This window comes from Epinephelus lanceolatus, chromosome 7 (genome assembly GCF_041903045.1).
Source record: "Epinephelus lanceolatus isolate andai-2023 chromosome 7, ASM4190304v1, whole genome shotgun sequence".
Taxonomy (NCBI): domain Eukaryota; kingdom Metazoa; phylum Chordata; class Actinopteri; order Perciformes; family Serranidae; genus Epinephelus; species Epinephelus lanceolatus.
Window position 1 is genome coordinate 41,680,227 of NC_135740.1, and position 17,437 is coordinate 41,697,663.

A 17,437-nucleotide genomic window follows, 5' to 3' on the forward strand; every position below is an offset into this window, starting at 1 on the left:
TGTACCAGCAATTTAGTCATTACCGTCTAAACTGCGCTGTCTGCTCACTCATTGTTTTGCAGGAAATGCTCCATTTCAAACACATTAGCTCGTCGCACAGCTGTTTTCTTTTTTTTTGCCTCATTGTTTGCAGGAAATTGGAGTTGATGGGAAACATCACAAGTGATTTGAAGGCAAAACTCCCAACAGATGATGGATGAAAGCCATCTGCTCATCAAGAAAAAGACTGATCAAAGTTGATGTTTGAGATTGAACTCAAAATCAGACGCCTCCTCTCAGAGAGTTAGCTCCACAGATGTAATCCAGCCTCTTGTGCTGTCAAGTGGGGCTTTCCTTGATGGTTTTAATCCATTTTATTTTCACATAGCGGACAATAAAACTATCACAAAGTCATTCTTAGCATTACTAACAACTGTGAAGAACTTTTTGTAAATGTTGCAAACAGGTCCCAGCTAATAATTCATTTTAAGGAATATAAACCTTTAAGATATTCTTTCGCACCACCCTACAGGCCCTGCACACTCATGGTAAACATCAAAATTAAAATCGTCTTTTTCAATAGCAGCATTAAATAACAATTTTCATGCAAGAAAGACAAAATAGAGCACACACAGGGTTCGAAATACTATGTGCATACAAGCAATAGTGAATGTAAATTTTACCTGTGCATGTGATTCTCAGCTTGACGTGCCGATGCACGTAAGTTGGTACAGAAAATATGTTGTTACAACGTGAAACGGAGACACTGACAGTGCACAGACAAGACAGAGAAGCGCTGTAAAATACTCGCAAACTAGCTGCTGATTGTATTTTGATGCACGTCTGTTCGTGCTGTTACGGTACCCGTATGTGGAGAAGCCAAAAAGGTTGAAGAAAGACTTGCATAATCTACAACACATCATATATTTAATAAGTCTTGTTGAATATGTGACGTTACTCAAGAGATCCCAATTTGAGAAAAAGCATTTCCATATTATGTTTGCTGAGAAGCACGATTGATTTCCGCTTAAAATGTTCCTATGACCACGCACAATTTAAAGTAGTTTTCATGTTAGGCAACGTCAGCTCATAATTTTGTAAAACGTTGAAAATGTCCTCATGTGCACCCTCAGAAATGAAATGAATAAATTATTTTCTTCCCCATCTTAATTTTGATGTAATCCTGTACAGGGTGATCCATCCTGACTATGACTGTGTAAAATCTGAAGTTATTTTCCCGTACAGTGTTCGAGATGAGGGTGACTGAGATGGATTGGCGGTTTGGTGTGGCAACTGCAGTGATGCAGGCGCTGCGCCGGACTGTCGTGGTGAAGAGGGAGCTGAGCCAGAAGGCAAAGCTTTCGATTTACTGCTCCATCTACGTTCCAGCCATCACCTATGGTCATAAGTTTTGAGTAATGACCGAAAGAATGAGATCGCAGATACAAGCCGCCGAAATGAGTTTCCTCTGTAGGGTGGTTGAGCTCAGCCTTAGAGATAGGGTGAGGAGCATCCTGAGGGAGCTCGGGGTAGAGCTGCTGCTCCTTCGTGTTGAAAGGGGTCAGTTGAGGTGGTTCGGGCGTCTGATCAGGATCCACCTGGGTGCCTCCTGTTACAGGTGTTTCAGGTACCTCCCACTGGTAGAAGGCCCCGGGGCAGACCCAGAACACGCTTGAGGGATCACATATCTCATCTGTCCTGGGAACGCCTTGGGGTCTCCCAGGAGGAGCTGGCAAGTGTTGCTGGGGAGAGAGACGTCTGGGGTGCTTAGCTAAATTTTGTTAAAAGTCCTGTGCTACTTAATTTTTATTAGGGGGGAACAAATGCACATGTTCAAACTACAGAGGGGGACATGTCCCTGTGTTCCCCTCGAAATCTACACCTGTGCCAGTGTGATTCCGATATACTTACAGACAGGTGACAAATAAAAGGAAAAACCTGAATGAAAATGTGGAGACACACAGCAGATGCTTTTGTACAGCAATGAGGGCTAAATGGTTTGATGAATGTAAGTGGGTTTCACAGCCATCAGACGGCTAACCTAAACTATGGGAGATTTAGATCTAACCTGTCAGACACTGATCTCCACCACCATCATCAAAGCACCAAGGTCTTTTGGAAAGGTGATGTTCCACAGATTTTAAATACATGCTAAGGTCAACACAGACACTTCTCTTACATTTAACACATGATCTGTGTCACATTCATTCACAGCAGACCTCAATAAACAGTGGTTAAACCCACAAAAACTTGACTGTGAGAACGTCCTACCAGCTCTGTCCAGCAGGGGTCAGTGTTTTGCTGCTTTTGGAGTGAGCCTCAGCCCTGAGCAGCTTATTCTGGCCCCAGATACAATAACTCTCCCAGCGGACAGCAGGGGAGACAAACGTACCACTTCTTTCTAGAGTTTTTCCTCCATAACGCTGTTACCAAACCCAACATGTTGTGCCTCGGCTGGTTGTCAACAGGCAGCAGCGTGGTGATGGCAGACCTGAGCCCAAACTGTGCACCTGTGTTACCTGCACTGTGGAGCAGGGAGAGGCTATTTAACACTCTGACCGGCAGCATATGCTGCACACTGACCTCTGAGAGCATTTGAATTTTTCAGTTTAAATCCTTTGTCATTTCTCAGTTAATGTCACTTTGAGATTTTCAGGGTTCTGACAGGCAGTGGTGTAGAGTTGTGTTGTTTCTAGACCTTTGTGATGTGTCTAAACTTTCTCTGCTTTCCTGTGCTGTCAGTATTTTGAAGGGCCCCTCAGAATACTTGGGGCCTCCAGAAGGGAACCACTGCTGTAGAAAAACAATTTAAATTCACAGAGATATAGTTCCCGTAATTCAGATGTGTTGTTTACATCTTAGGGTGTAAAACTCAAATGCTGTTGGCCTACAATGTTGATTACCATAAACTAATGAGGCAACTAATCAATGTCTTTTCTTTTCAGCCATGACAGAACAATGCAAGACATTGTCTACAAGTTGGTACCGGGACTTCAAGAGGGTAAGTGTCATGTCTCGTCTCTCTTTGACTCTGTTTACACCAATGCTTCCTGGCCATCATGCATCTCTACATGACCACTTGTCCAGATTTCGCTAAAAAGGTCTTAGGGTTCAGCAGACACGCCGGTTGCATCAGTACAGCTGGAGATATCGCTGTCAGCAGTATTCAACACATCGTCTTCCAGAGAGTAGAACAAAAAACGGTCACCCAATGCTTCGACCAACCTCGCTGTAAAATGAGCAAGTTCTAGGGCGTTAGCGCACCGTCACAAAAACACCCCCCACATCCTGCACTTATGACGTAGTCTTTGTCAAGCACGCAGGGTTTACCCTACGAAAGATATGTGGTCAAATGCGCCCCAGACCAACCTAGCAAGTCGTTTCAGTGATCGGATCGCAGTGTGTCTTTGTGGTCGTTCAAACTTGTATTGTCACACTGTCCAGTTGTGATTGGATCACCCAAGATGCATGTTGATACCAGGTGTAAACAGACTTTCAACAGCCCATTTTACACTGCCTGTTCATGGCAGTGTATGTCGGGCTGTTATTCTGCCTCGACGTTTTATATAAAAGCTATGATCACAGAATTGTTGGCTGGAATTGTCTTGCCTTTAAGCTGGCAGCGGAGGTAATAACAGCGCCAAATCATGATCTGTGCAAATGGGACAGCTGGCAGGAGAGGACAAATGTGATGTTTTGAAGACATGTTATGTGTTTGACCCACTGCTGGGAGATTTAAATAGCAGTTGATGCCACAATAGAGGCCGAAATTGTTGTGTTTCCCATCATGCCACTCACACCTCTTGTGATTCTGGAATGACGGCACGCTGTCGTCGTTTAGTTCTGTATAAAAAAAGCAAAGGAAACATAATAAAGGTCTTTGTTGCTGCCCTGTCACACGATCTCTGTGTAACAATGCACGAGAGATCAACCAGTAGCCTTAAAATTCCAGTACATTTTAATAAAATATTCTTGCTGTCGTTGCTGGGCTTAGAAAGCCTCATGATGCAGGTTATAGTGCACACACCCCCCATTAAATTTTAACGACCCAGTGGCAGAAGTGACCTTGAGAAAAAGACACCGTCCTCTCTGACCTTTGTCTCATCCTGCTTCTTTTCCTTTTCAGCGGAGATAAAGAAGCAGCGGGAGTTCTATCAGAAGTTGGGGATGGAGGTGCCTGGAGACATTAAAGGAGAGCTGTGCAACATGAAGACTCATCTAGATCAACGCAATGGTACAGTCCTCCACACTCATCCTCCTCCGGCTGGTTTTATCGACACTCAGACTCACAAAGATTTCGGTTCTGTCTGGTTAAACATGCAAATTGTTTTAGTGAGGGCAGCCCCCAGTGAATCCAATAACTGCCCTTGGTGGCTGTAGTGGCTTGATTTGTTTGTTTCCCCCTGTTCAGCGTGACCTTAAGGTAGTGCTGAACACACACGGGGGACACAGCATGCCGAAAGGTGTTGTTTACCTTTATTATGTGATATGAGTTTAGTGTTGAAGGTCCTCCAAATAGCAGTGGGAGTCAACTTGGCTGAGACGGTCAAACAAAACAAGCAGAAGCACTCTGATGATCACACAAAGGGAATGCACCCAAGATTTACCTGAAAACAGATAGTGTCTGAGATAAATACAGTTTATCACGTTTAATGTCATCAAAGCCTGATTTAAAGCTGTTGCAAATGGTAAAGGGGTGAATATCAGAGTAGGTTTGGATTTATTTATTGTGTTGATCATTTGAAAAGTCTTAAAGGAATCCCCCTTTCCTTAAATCAGCTTAAGTAACGGAGGAAACACAAACAACAGTGCCATTTTTCACAAGGAGTAGCAGTGTTTCCCACTCAGACTTTGCTTAAGCAGGCTGTCCAGGTCTATTAACAGCTGCCAAAGCATATTTCGCAACCCATTTTAGTATTATTATATTTCGATTTTTATCCATCCGAGTTAGTGACGCCATCTAAGATCAATTTACGATGAGACAGTATCCCCGCGCTCTGCCTAGTTGTTGTGTTGAAGTCTGTTCCCCTTTCAAATTGTGTTTCCCATCAGTGGCGTAAGGTATGAGCAACCGTTTTGTTTTATGGTTTTCCATATGACGGCACAGCAAGGTAAAAAAAATAGACTGGAAAACACAGGCTGGGAAACGCATGTGTTTATGGCTCGGCACAGCTGGGCATGATTACAGCGGGCTAAACCGCACCTGTGCACAAACATCCTGTTTTTACATTTTGGATCAAACACTGTAAATATGCAGCCACAAACCTCCTGATTGTTCCAGTGAAGGGTCGTCACCTCAGCAGCGAGAGCGTCCTGCTCTTGTCACTGCACTATATAAGGAATGAAGCATCCCACTCATAATGACTAACATTAGAGGCAAGACCACAAGTATCAGCAGAAGCCATTAAGCAGTAGAAATGAAGGCAATTTAGCCAATCAGAATGAGTCCCCGGCCTGTTCGTTGTGCACGACGGCTTTTCCGTAGCAGCTCTCTTCTGAGGGGCTGGTGTAAATGTGTGCCCAGAGGGCTGTCACGCCGGCAGGCCTAATCGCTCGCTTAATCCCCCTCTCTCTGATTTTGGTAATTAAGGCTCAAATGGAAGTGGAGCTGCTCTCCGGCTTCCCGTGCTTCGGCGCTTGAAGTCAGGTTTAGCTGCAGCACACACAAACACACATACATGTTCATACACAAACACATTTTAAGGATCATTTGCACAGACGCCGACAGAAATAGAAACCCGGGATTGTATTTCACCATCATTTCCATTCATCATCCCAAAACACAAACAGATATGTCATCTCTGGGTAGAAATACAAATATTTTTTGACTTCTGACAAACAAGAAAAACTGTGGAAAATCAAATGTGGTTGTGTTTCATTCAGAAGCTCATTGACCAGGATGTTTTCTCTCTCTCGGGTCAATAAGAGTTGGGTTTTGTTTGTCTCTATCAGCCTTTTGACACATTTACTGTGTATCGGTAACTCTGTTTGGTGTTTTGTGAATTGTGAAAGCTGCCGTCAAACTCGAGTGCAGTTGAGAAAATAAGTCAATCATCCGCTCCACCTCAGAGCTGGTCTGAGGGTTGTTTTCCACCTCTCAGCTCCTCAACGTGTCTGACTGAATATGTCACATTTCCATCATCTATCTTCACCTACAGTGTGATTACAGTATATTTTAGTGTGGGCTTTACATAATGAAAACACACTTCAATATGAATATATTATCGTGGTTATAATACATGCACAGAGAGCGCGGTACGAAGTGTTCATCTGATGAAAGCCTGCAGTGTGAGGGACCCTCTTCTAAATGAGACTCCTCGTTTGAAGGTGCGGCTGCATTGTAATGCTCCACACACTCTGACATCACTGGATTTCTTTGGTTTTGTGATGTTAGATGGACCAAAGTAGCAGCAGTATAAATTGTTTGGGAAAGCGGTGAGTCGTTACATAAAACATGAGAGTTCTTGCAAAGACACTTTCTGGACTGAATAATTTGACACAGGCCTGAAAACACACTAAAGCTTCTTCCCCAGTGGACAAAATCCCACAAACACCAACTTACATGAGGCTTTGGTCTTCAGTGGGAAAGGTCACAATCAGCATTCATTCCCAGGACATGTGTCTCTGCTGTAGTCATGATTATTTATCGGCTTCTGCTCCGATCGGCAGTGATGGAAACATGACACCTGGGTTGACACGAATATTTTCCCCTCTTGCAGCACAATTGTCTGTCACTTCTGCTCTTTGTCATCTCAGCCACAAATTGCTCCTGTCTCCGTCCAAGCAGCGCTCAAACATTGACTTTGAAAGAGAGACCGAATAAGTAACAGATTAAAAACATATGTGACCACCGTTACATATTTTCAGCCAATATTTTCACGTTTACCAACCCAGACGTGTTTGTGACGTCAAATGTAAAGCCTGGTCTCCACTAAACACTTTCGGTACAGTACCTTTGGAACCAACAGTAACCCTTCAGACATGGTACCTAGACCCTCGGCCTGTTTAGCGTTTCCACCGCAACCAGTCCTCTTAAATGTGGGCGGGGTTGTTGTCACTCACTGCTCCGTCCAGCACTCACTGTATTTCCTCATCAGCGGTGACACAGATGGAAGTCTGCGTCTCGTTTATCATGCACAGAACGAGGCTGCACGCCCACATTTTCTGAACAAAATAAAACAGGCTCGAGTGTCAAAGTTGTCACAGTGAACTTTAAGATGTGCTGATGGATTCATCGTCAACTCATGCATTTAGTAACATTACAAGTTAACGTTCCACCTTAAAAGTCGCCGGCAGTCGGCCCAGTGAATGAAATTATTTTTTCTCAGACTCCAGCTGCTGTGAGAGGCAGCAAAACATCCTTTCATTTTATAGTCACAGTTTACTAATAAAACTCTCCACAGTATGAACAGTGGTTACATGAGCCTCATAATCAGACACAACTCAGCCCTGAGCAGAGTGACCGTGCTCTACTGACCAATCAGACTGCAGTGTTCACAGCTCCACCTTTTAGTACCAGATCTGTGTGCTAGGTACCCCAACAGAGGGGGGACCAAACATGGGGACGGAACGGAACCTTTTATAGTGGAAACGTAAAAAAAGCGTACCGAACTCAACTGAACTGAACCGTACTGCCCGGTGGAAACAGGGCTTAATTTTATATATGTTAACGGCAGCTACTAGTGCTTGTATTCCACACAAGTGCCATAGAAGCTCACTGTGTCTGTCAGTTATAAGTATCCTACTTTGAAACATGATAGTATTCTGAAAACGATATAGAAATGCACATAGGGGCAGGCTGTAGGACACAGTTCAGACTTAATGAAGTTTGGACCTTTGCTGGGACAAAATTTGACTACGGTTTAGAGCAAAAAGGTCCAAAGGTTTTAATTAAAATTACTATATTCTCCTCATAAATGTTTGATAGTCCCAGCTGACACCATACTGCGTATTCTCCTGCATAGATCTGATTATAAATGCAGCCTCACAGTCTAAATGCCCAGCTTGTGATCTCCAGAGGCCGTCCCTTAAAGCCAAAGGCCAACAACATCTTTTTAATTACTTCATAAAGGCTATCGTGAGAGTTTGTATATCCAGCCTCAGCACATGGGTGTTTGCGGTAAAACACACAGCCAGAATGTGGCGTTTATTCCACTTTTACTCTTCAGTCTGAGGAAATAGATGCTCCTCATTAACTCCTATTTAAAAACGGCAAACTAAAGTTAACGCATGGCAAAGCAGAGATCACAGACACCAAACTACCTACAGACGACAGTGGGCACTCTGTTAGTGTTGCCCCTGCTGGCCAAGCTGAACTGCATTACACTTAATTAAAGCCTCATTTATCCAGAATCCCTCAGATATAGAAACTTTCTCCTGGGTCCTCCATTACCGGCGGAGTTCAGTAAATCTGTTGGTGGCACATTGCTCACTACACAGGACACAGCAACACTTCCTAATTCCTCAGAGCTGAATTCAGGAGCAGAAATGTTAATGCTGTTAACACAAAGTCCAGTAAATTTATTGTAGTCAGTCTTTGGTGGAGACAAATGCCAACATGTGCTTTTCAAGAACATCAAACCAACAACCCTGCTTGTGGCTCAAATATGCTCTCTGTGATGCCTTGGACGTTCTTTCTGCATTGAACGTCCACAAACGCGCACCCAGTTCCATTCACACATCAATCGAGAGTCTGTGTTGGTCAGGTGTTCCTCACACGCACATTCCCAGATCCACACTCTGCTCCAGTTGTCTCAGCTGTGTTCAGGGTTCCTACACAGTATGGAAAAGTATGGAATTTGATTTTAGTCATTTCCAAGTCTGAATAAGAATGGGAAAAAAAGAGAGGATTGAAGAATATTTGTGTTCCAGGCTTTTTTGTCTCTATTTTGTTTTTTAAAATATGAAATTCAGAATTTCTAAAAGTGAATTCGTCGTACAAGCAGAGTGTTTTTCATGGCATTTGGAGCAGCAAGGACAGCCACAGTGTTTACCAGAGTGTGAGAGAGTGAGAAAGCTGGATTTTGTTGAAAGCAAGGCATGAACTAGAGCAGAACTGCACAGAATTATCAATTTTAAAAATCACTGATTCTAGTTGTTTGTACTCAGATGCCAAATATGGTCTGAAAAAAATGCACCAAGAAGTTTGGAAAAGTATGGAATTTTGAAAAACATGCAATGACCTGAGCTTACGCTGGACTGTAGTCAACAAATTTGCAACAATAATTGAAACTAGTCCATACCCATTGAGTACAGCATACCATACCATGACTTAGTCAAAAATTAGAAAACACCAACATTGGTCCACAGGGGGAGCCACAGCGATCGGTCACATTTTAGCCATTTTTAAGCATTTTTCTGTTGTTATAGCGCCACCCAGTTGCCAATTAGAGTTAAATTTCTCCAGTCACCTTGAGGCGTCCTGTTCTACATATCTACCAAGTTTAGTAAAAATCCATATGGCGGTTAGGCCTAGATAAGAAATTAGCTCTCTAGCACCCCCATTTTGTTTGATGGGGTCAATAATGGAGGGGTCCCCTCAGATTATGTGTGCTCATATGCCTACAAAGTTGCGTGGTGATGGGTGAAACCCTTGAGATGTTATACACCTTTATGTGATGAGCCACGCCCTCCGCAATATTCATTGCCTTATAGAAGCTCAGTTTTAGTAAGTTTTCCAACTGTTGCCAAGAGGGAACTTTAGATATTGGTCCCTAGATTATGTTCACCCAGTTTCATGCAGATCGGTCAAACTTCCTAGGAAGAGATCCATTTGAAGTGTTTTTCAACTTCAAGAATTTAAGTGAGATGAGTTGAGCCAAAACCGGCCAGTTCACACCACTGCAACTCTTCTCTGCAACGTTCTGAAACTGCTTCACCTCATTGCAAATCTTTGGTCTGAACTGGGCTTTAAAGGGGTTAAAAAAAAGATAGGAAAACGCCCCACACACGCACACACCCATCAGTCAACCATTAATGGCGCCAGGACATTACCAGAAAACATCACAATGTTTGAAATGTCACACGAGTCGAAGCTCTTTTCACTTTGCTTTAAGTGCATATATGAGTTTTCTTCTTATCACTTCTTGACACCTGCAAAATAAAAACGTGGTTTCCACCGGCACACAGCAGACTCATTTCTCAAAATTGCCGTGTTTCCTGAGCACTTAACGCAAGAAAATGGAGGGACGCGGCGCCGCGACGAGTCTGCTGAGTGCACTTTTCTCTTTCATGACAATATAAACTCCCACACATGGATAGTTTACTGCATCTCATCCCCAGTGTAGCTTCACTTGATATTTGTACATGCCTTTGTGATTTGATTGTACATCAGGAATCACAAACGAGTTTCTTTCTGTAAGGAGACAGACTGCTCGGTTTCTAAAATCCCAAGACAAGCAATCATCCCATTACCTGACGCACAAACAGGGTGTTCATGTCAGTTAAGAGTCACTGAGAGACTGCGGGGTTGCTCGAAGGTGAGACACAACAATGAGAGGGAGCCCCTCTTGATAAGTAATCAGCGAGGCCGACTCTGGAGACGACCACCGCAGAGACATCAGAGCAAGCTCAGGCCTCTCCCGGTAATACTCGGCGGAATTGGTGACAGTTAGGCTGAACGGAAAACGGTCACAGAGGGGTGAACGCAACCCCATCTACAGCCTGAGCTGCAGTAAACTGTCCACACACACTCACACACACACACTCACACACACCCTGTTATTACATCCACTGAATCCAGGAAGAATAGACTGGATTTCTTTGTTGGTAAAGGTTACAGAAAAGCAATACCTATCTGTGCAGCAATTTTGTCACAGCACCGCAATTTTGAGTTTGATAACTAAGTTTCACATCTAAAAAATTCAATACTACGACAATATTACAGCCAACAAGAAAATCCATAACCACACCTGTCCTGGACAACTTTGTAGCAGCTGCTTCAGAGGTTTTAAAAGTTGGTTATGTTTCTGTGTTGTGCTGCGTTTATGTGCACACAAGGAACCAGATTAACACCAAAAGTGAGACAGCAGGATACAAAACCACTCAAATACTGAGACTTAGTTGTTTCAGTTTCAGTTGAACTTTCAATTTTACTGTTTTGGTCACAACTAGAGCTTAAACTATAAGTCCAGTAAGGGTCGGATATGTTTAAAAAATGGACTCGGACACAGTGAGGATTAGTGCTGGGCAATATGTTGATATTCGTGACACGAAACTAGATATCGTCTTAGAGTTTGGATTTCATTATAAGTGCTGCTTTTCCTGGTTTTAAAGGCTATATTACAGAAAGGTAATGTCATTTTCTGAGCTCCTCTGACTGTTCTCGTTGTTTTATTATTTGCCTTTACCCCCTGAGTCATTATATCCACATTACTGATGATTATTTATCAAAAATCTCACTGTGAATATTCTGGGAAAGCACTTATATTCAACCCTACATTATTGTCACAATATCGATATAGAGGTACATCCACATAGCCCAGCCCCATTGAGCATACTGTATTACATTCTGCAGACATGGACGTAAACACTCATATTTGATGCTTTCTCTGTTTAATATAACTGAGCAACACTACAAAACCCAAAGATATTCAGACAAAACAAGCAGTTTGAAGGCGCCACAGTGGGGTTGTTTGCTGGGCTTTTTCCCATCTATCTAAAGTAATTTTGTGATTAATTGATAATAAAATAAAGCGCGTTAGTTGCAGCCCCAGATGCACCGCTACAAGTAATGGTGTGTCCTTTCACATAGACTCTAAAAATAATGGACGTAGCTACTGCAACCTGTTAGTTTGTGGACTCCTGTTTTGAAGCCTTGAGTTCGGCATTGTGGCCATTGCCATCTTGGATTTTTTTGGAGCCAGACGTGACCAAATTTGGGCGAGAGGGTGGCGCGTTGACTTGTATAAAGATTCAACCCCTGTACAGTTGTCATCAATGTTGAAATTAGCAATAGAGTCCAAAACCATTTTTTGTACCAGGCTGTAAATATGTTTATTTCTGCTGTAAAGTTGGACATTTTAAAATGGGAGTCTGTGGGGATGGATTTGCTTCTGGAGCCGGCCTCAAGCGATCTTCAAAGATCTGCAGTTTTTGGCATGTCTTTGTTGGCTTCATTTCTAAGCCCTGTAGGGTTGTCGCTTGGTTGAAGTAGCAGCTGTGCTACTAGGATTGGGTACCATTCCCATTTGAACAGATACCAGTACCTGGAATTCTGTGCTGGTACCCAATGGTACCTTTTCTTTGGTACTTGGAGATGCAGAGTTGACAAAGTAGACTAAAAAGCAATTCTACTCTTCTGTCTGCTTATGAGTGTGTATGTATGCATAGGTTTTTATTAAAATGATATAGAAAAGAAAATAGACCAGACACCGGAACTATCCTGGAGCATCTGGGCTCTGTGGCAGGCTTCCTGGCTTTGGGGCGCTTCCGCCTCCTTTCTGATGTCGAACCTAGCGGCTCTGCAGAGCTCCATTGACGGCCTTGGTGCTCTATGGCTGGCTTCCAGGCTTTGGGGCTTCCAATCTTCAGGCACTTCCGTCTCTTTTCTAAACCCGGCATTTTCACCCAGATGTGCCCTTAGGTGCCAAAATAGATTTAATGTGAAGTGGTACATGGTAGTAGTAACGTTATTTGGTTGGTCCACTTAAAAGTACTGAGTTCATTATCCTACCTCAGCTACTACATCAACACTTTCCCCATCTGAAGCTCCAGACCATCCTTGTTTCTTTGTACCGTTTCAATCCATCCCTACATACAGTATTACTCTCTGGGGGGAATAATTAAAAGTATTTTCAGATCGCAGGACACGTTTATCAAATGTAAACAGTCTCTTTAGTTTTTAAAATCATATCCCTTTTAGGCAAACAAATATTTCCCCTGAAGCTTTTCACATAAACTCTGAGGTGTACTGTATCCTTCAGTTTTCTTGCAGCTCCAACCCAAAAGCTCCGTGTGATGTATTATTAAACGCTACCATACCTCTCTCTCAGTGCTCTGAACACATTACCCTCAGCAGCGCAGGATGTGAGAACTTCCTTTCTTCCCATTTTACCATATGTTCACCAGAGATTCCTGCTCTCTCCAATATCCTCCAGTATGTGCCTCCATTTCCTTCAAAAAAGGCACACGAGGCAAAAAGTGGACAAACTCATGATGCCAGCCCTCATGTAGGCTAATCAGTATGAGGAATGACTGTTTTTTTTTCTTCTTCTGGTTAGAAGTTGCCCAGTATTAGAGACGTGCCCAGATGGCGGATAAGTCGTATAAAGAACGCTTTGACACCCTCGGACATGTAATTGCCTTATAAATGGAGCTCTGCTGGAGGCGTTTTTTACGCTCCAGCGGGCAGAGGCTGTTTAAACACTGCAGATAGACAAACATGTCCGCTTCCCGACAAGTCTTGTTTTCAGCAGGGTCACAATGGACGTCAATTAAGATCAAGCCTCTTTGACTCAAGTTAATGAGCATGATGAGAGAAACTCGCTGCTTGGTCACGGGATTGACGGCAGCATGAACAGAAACATGCAGCTCGAGACAATTAAGTGTCTTCGAAGGACACACTAAAGACATGGTTGTGAGGCTCTGCTGAATTCAGCCATTTCTTTTCACACGAAGCTTCTATTTAAGTTTCTGACTAAAGCTTTTTATGCTTTTTTTATTTTATGATGTCATCACCCTAAAAATTTAAATAAAGTGATTCTTCCGATTGAGTGCGCTATGCTGCGTTCACGTGGAATCAGGCAAACTGGACATTACTTAGTGGATGAGAGTAGGATAGTAAAATTAGGTGAGGCTGTCAAAGAATACTAATAACTTTAATGGTAGTGGTAGAAAATATTTTGACCCTTTGCCATTCTCTTAGACCAGGGATAGGCAACCTGCAGCTCTTTAGCTCCTCTCCGATTCCTCCCTGTGGCTTGTTTGGGTCGTCTTGATTATGACAACTTGACATTAATCAAAGTGACATTACCAGAAGTTGTCTTTGTCATGACAAGTTGACACTGAATCTGTTTGGCATGTCCTTATAATGACAACTTGACATTAACCAGGATGACATTACCAGGAGATGTCTTTGTATCAATCATTATGTCCTTGTCATAAACACAAAAAGAGGTGTATTTCTTGTTAATGTCAACTTGTCATGACAAAAACCGAATGACACTTAAAGATAGCAGTCATAAACATTTATGACATGTACATAATGTTTATGACAGGTTCATGACAGTGTCATGTTATAGTTATGACAGTGTCATGTCACCCTTATGTAGATACCTTCAAGTAAAGTGTTACCAAATGTTTTAACGTTTCATGAACTAAAATGTGTGTCATACGCCTACGACCTGGTGCCTTCTCCTGTGAATTTTGCTGAACTTCAGAAGTCATGGCTGCCTGCCTCTCCAACAAGGCTAGCTATGGATTCCCAATCGTTAAAAGGAAAAGTCTTGGAGGAAAATAGGAGTTAATAATGTGTGGACAGATTCATTTGCTTTCATCATCAATGCTGCAAAGTTTAAGTACGAAATAGTCAAATAAATTATAAATAGCCCACTGCAGAGTCATCACCTTGTAGTAAATCAAATCAAATGTTAATTTAGAATTTGAATGTCAACGTTGTGAGTGAAGCTTTGAACTGTTCGGTACAGCTCTTGTAATGGCTGACTCAAAACTAATGACAAATATCAGGAGGTGACGGGGGTGTGACAAGCAAATGAACCAGTAATTTATTTAAAAACTAACACTAACAGGAAGTCAGTAATGCCAACAGGAAAGGATGGTAAAAGAAAAAATAAAGATAAGGATGGGGAGCATGAAGCACATGGAGCAGCGTTTCCCTCCCTTCTCTCATCAGGGACAAAGTGAGATGCACTTTTATAGTCCTGGGAACACTGGTCCCTGGTGTTCCCAATAACTAATGACTCAACCACACCTACCAGCTCCTGCAGCACAGAACACAATCACAAAACAAGCAGCCAGAATAGGCGAGGTCATCACACCCTAAATGTTTGTCATCAGTTCTGTGTACATGTGCATGTTTTGATGTGTTTTGTGCTCTACTCTGGAGAGCAAATAAATATTTGTTTTCAGAATTTACAGCATGGCAGCTCAGCTGATTTCCTCCCTCTCTCCTCTTCCCTTTCTTCACAGGCGACACAAAATCAGAGGAGACAGCCAATAAGGAGGCAGGAGAGGAAAAACCAGAAGAGGACAATGACTATCACCGTAGCGACGAGCAGGTAAGAACCTCACTAATGGACAACAGTTTATGCTTCTCATTTTCTCTCTTTAAATGACAGCCTCTCTTTCACTTAGTGAAGGTCCAGTGTGTTAGAATTCGGGAGATGTGTTATTAGAAATGGAATATGATATAATTAGTTTTCTTAGGTGTTTTATCACATGAAAATAATAATTGTTGTGTTTTTGTTACCTTAGAATGAGCTGTTTGTATCTACATAGGGAGCGGGTCCTCATCTATAGAGATTAGCATGTTGCTCTGTCATGTTTCTACAGAAGCCCAGAACGGACAAACCAAATACTGGATAAGGCCATTTACGTTTTGTGCCAGCCACCATAGTTAGCAGCCCCTCCATGACAAGCAGTGTCGGAAAAGCACTGATTTTTTTAACATGAAGCTGCTCAATTCTTTGTTTTTACTGGTTTAAATCACCTGGTCAGTTTGTTTTGGAGAGGAAGAGACCCATGTGGATAATTTGTCTCCTGGTAAAAACCTCCTGAACAACTGGATCTTGAGAAGTACAATCTCACTGCTAGATGCCATTGAATCCTCCTAAATCTTACACACTGGATCTTTAAAGACTCAGTTCGCCTAAATTAGAAAAAAAAATTACTTTTAAAAAGTTGACCATGGCTTAACATTTACCAAAATAATAATAATAAAACTGTTGACTTTTGTTTCTGTGAAGTTATAAGAGTCGGGTATCTAAGAATGTGGATACGCGAAACCAAATTATCTTGCATGGACAGTTCAGCCAGAGTCAACAATATGTTTTTAAAATGTAATTTAGCTCAACCAGCCCTTTATTAATAATCCAATTTTTTAATATGCAAAGAAATTTGGCAGGCAGCACACACTGGTTTGTGTTTTAGCAGAGATTAGAAGAAGCAAATTGGATAAAATAATTGTGGGTTACAAAGCAGTCTGTCAGGAACAAAAGCACCACGGGACAAAAATACTACTGGTGATAATTGTGAGTACAATTGCTTTAAAAGCCTGCACATCAATTATTGCCTTTATAAAAGTGGCCCCCATGTGAGTTACCAGGCTGCTTTACAATTACTGGATTCTTTTGTCTTTGGTGTTGCGGCTGTTTGATTTGTACAGACCCACTTAGTGGCAGACACCACAGTGCCACACCACTGCCATCCACTGAACACGTTCAAAAGGAAATAGGCTTTTCTTGATGTCATCTGTATTCTGGCTCATTCCCAAACCCTGCGAAATATTAATATATTAATATGACATTAATAATGCAAGGAGAGAGAGCAGAGTAATTGTTGTGTCGGACAGATGCTATCAGAAACACAAAGCGTCTTCTCTGCAATGCTACACAGGCTGAAGAAAGCTGGTTTTACATCATTTCAGTTTGAAAGGGACAGAAAACCAACAGGCAGCTTTTAAAAACAAGCCGGTCGTCTCAAATCAGCCATCTCTATGCTGCCATGTGGGGAAGGCAGGCTGCCCTGATGAGGGTAGAGTTCTTGCCCTTTGGACATTCTGCAGCGGTGCAGGATGCATTCAGAATAGCTAATACGGCTGTCTGTGTGAGCTGAATGCAGTCGTGTCAAATGTCACTGAGAGGAGGAGGAGGAGGTGGAGGAGGAGGGATGGGGAGAGCTGAGGAATACAAGATGACTGATGAAAATGAGAGATCTACAGGTCACAGAGAGAAAAAGTCACCGTGCAGGGTGAGGAGGTGGGATGAGAGAGAATTAAAGGACTGAATGTTGGAGGGAGGGGTCGTGATTCGGAACAGACAGAAAAGAAATGACTGAAATGAGAGGATTATGAAGAGAAAGATGGAATATGAGAGTATGCTGGAGATATGCACACATTCAAAAGTAGGGATCTCTGAAATCGAAAGGGAGACAATACTTCCCATACATGGTGCTAAAACAGACAGCACATTTTTCCATTTTTGGAGAAAAAACTGCAGGTCCGTCTGGCAAAAAAAAACACCACATTGAAATGCAGTGTCATCAGGCAAGAGTGGAGTACTTCTGTAATCACCCTCACAGTCATCTAGACGGAGGATAAAAAGGATTGCTGCTGTGATAACCTCACAGAGTTGAAAAAAACCAACATCATATCATTATCATGGACATAGCTTCCGTGACGTCACCCACTGGTTTGTGGACTCCTGTTATGAAGAAGCCTCAAGTTTGGCATTTTGACTGTCACCATCTTGGATTACTGGAGCATGAGTGACCGTATATGGAC

The 17,437-nt window shown here is 42.5% G+C and overlaps 1 protein-coding gene across 1 annotated transcript in view; it reads left to right on the top strand.

The window, feature by feature from the left end:
* pcgf3 (polycomb group ring finger 3) overlaps window positions 1-17,437 on the top strand; it is a 98,365-nt gene that overhangs the window by 67,784 nt on the left and 13,144 nt on the right. The window contains exons 5-7 of the mRNA XM_033632576.2: window positions 2,925-2,980; window positions 4,106-4,213; window positions 15,127-15,215. Of these exons, the coding sequence (XP_033488467.1) occupies window positions 2,925-2,980; window positions 4,106-4,213; window positions 15,127-15,215 (253 nt within the window). The remainder of the gene's footprint in view (window positions 1-2,924; window positions 2,981-4,105; window positions 4,214-15,126; window positions 15,216-17,437) is intronic.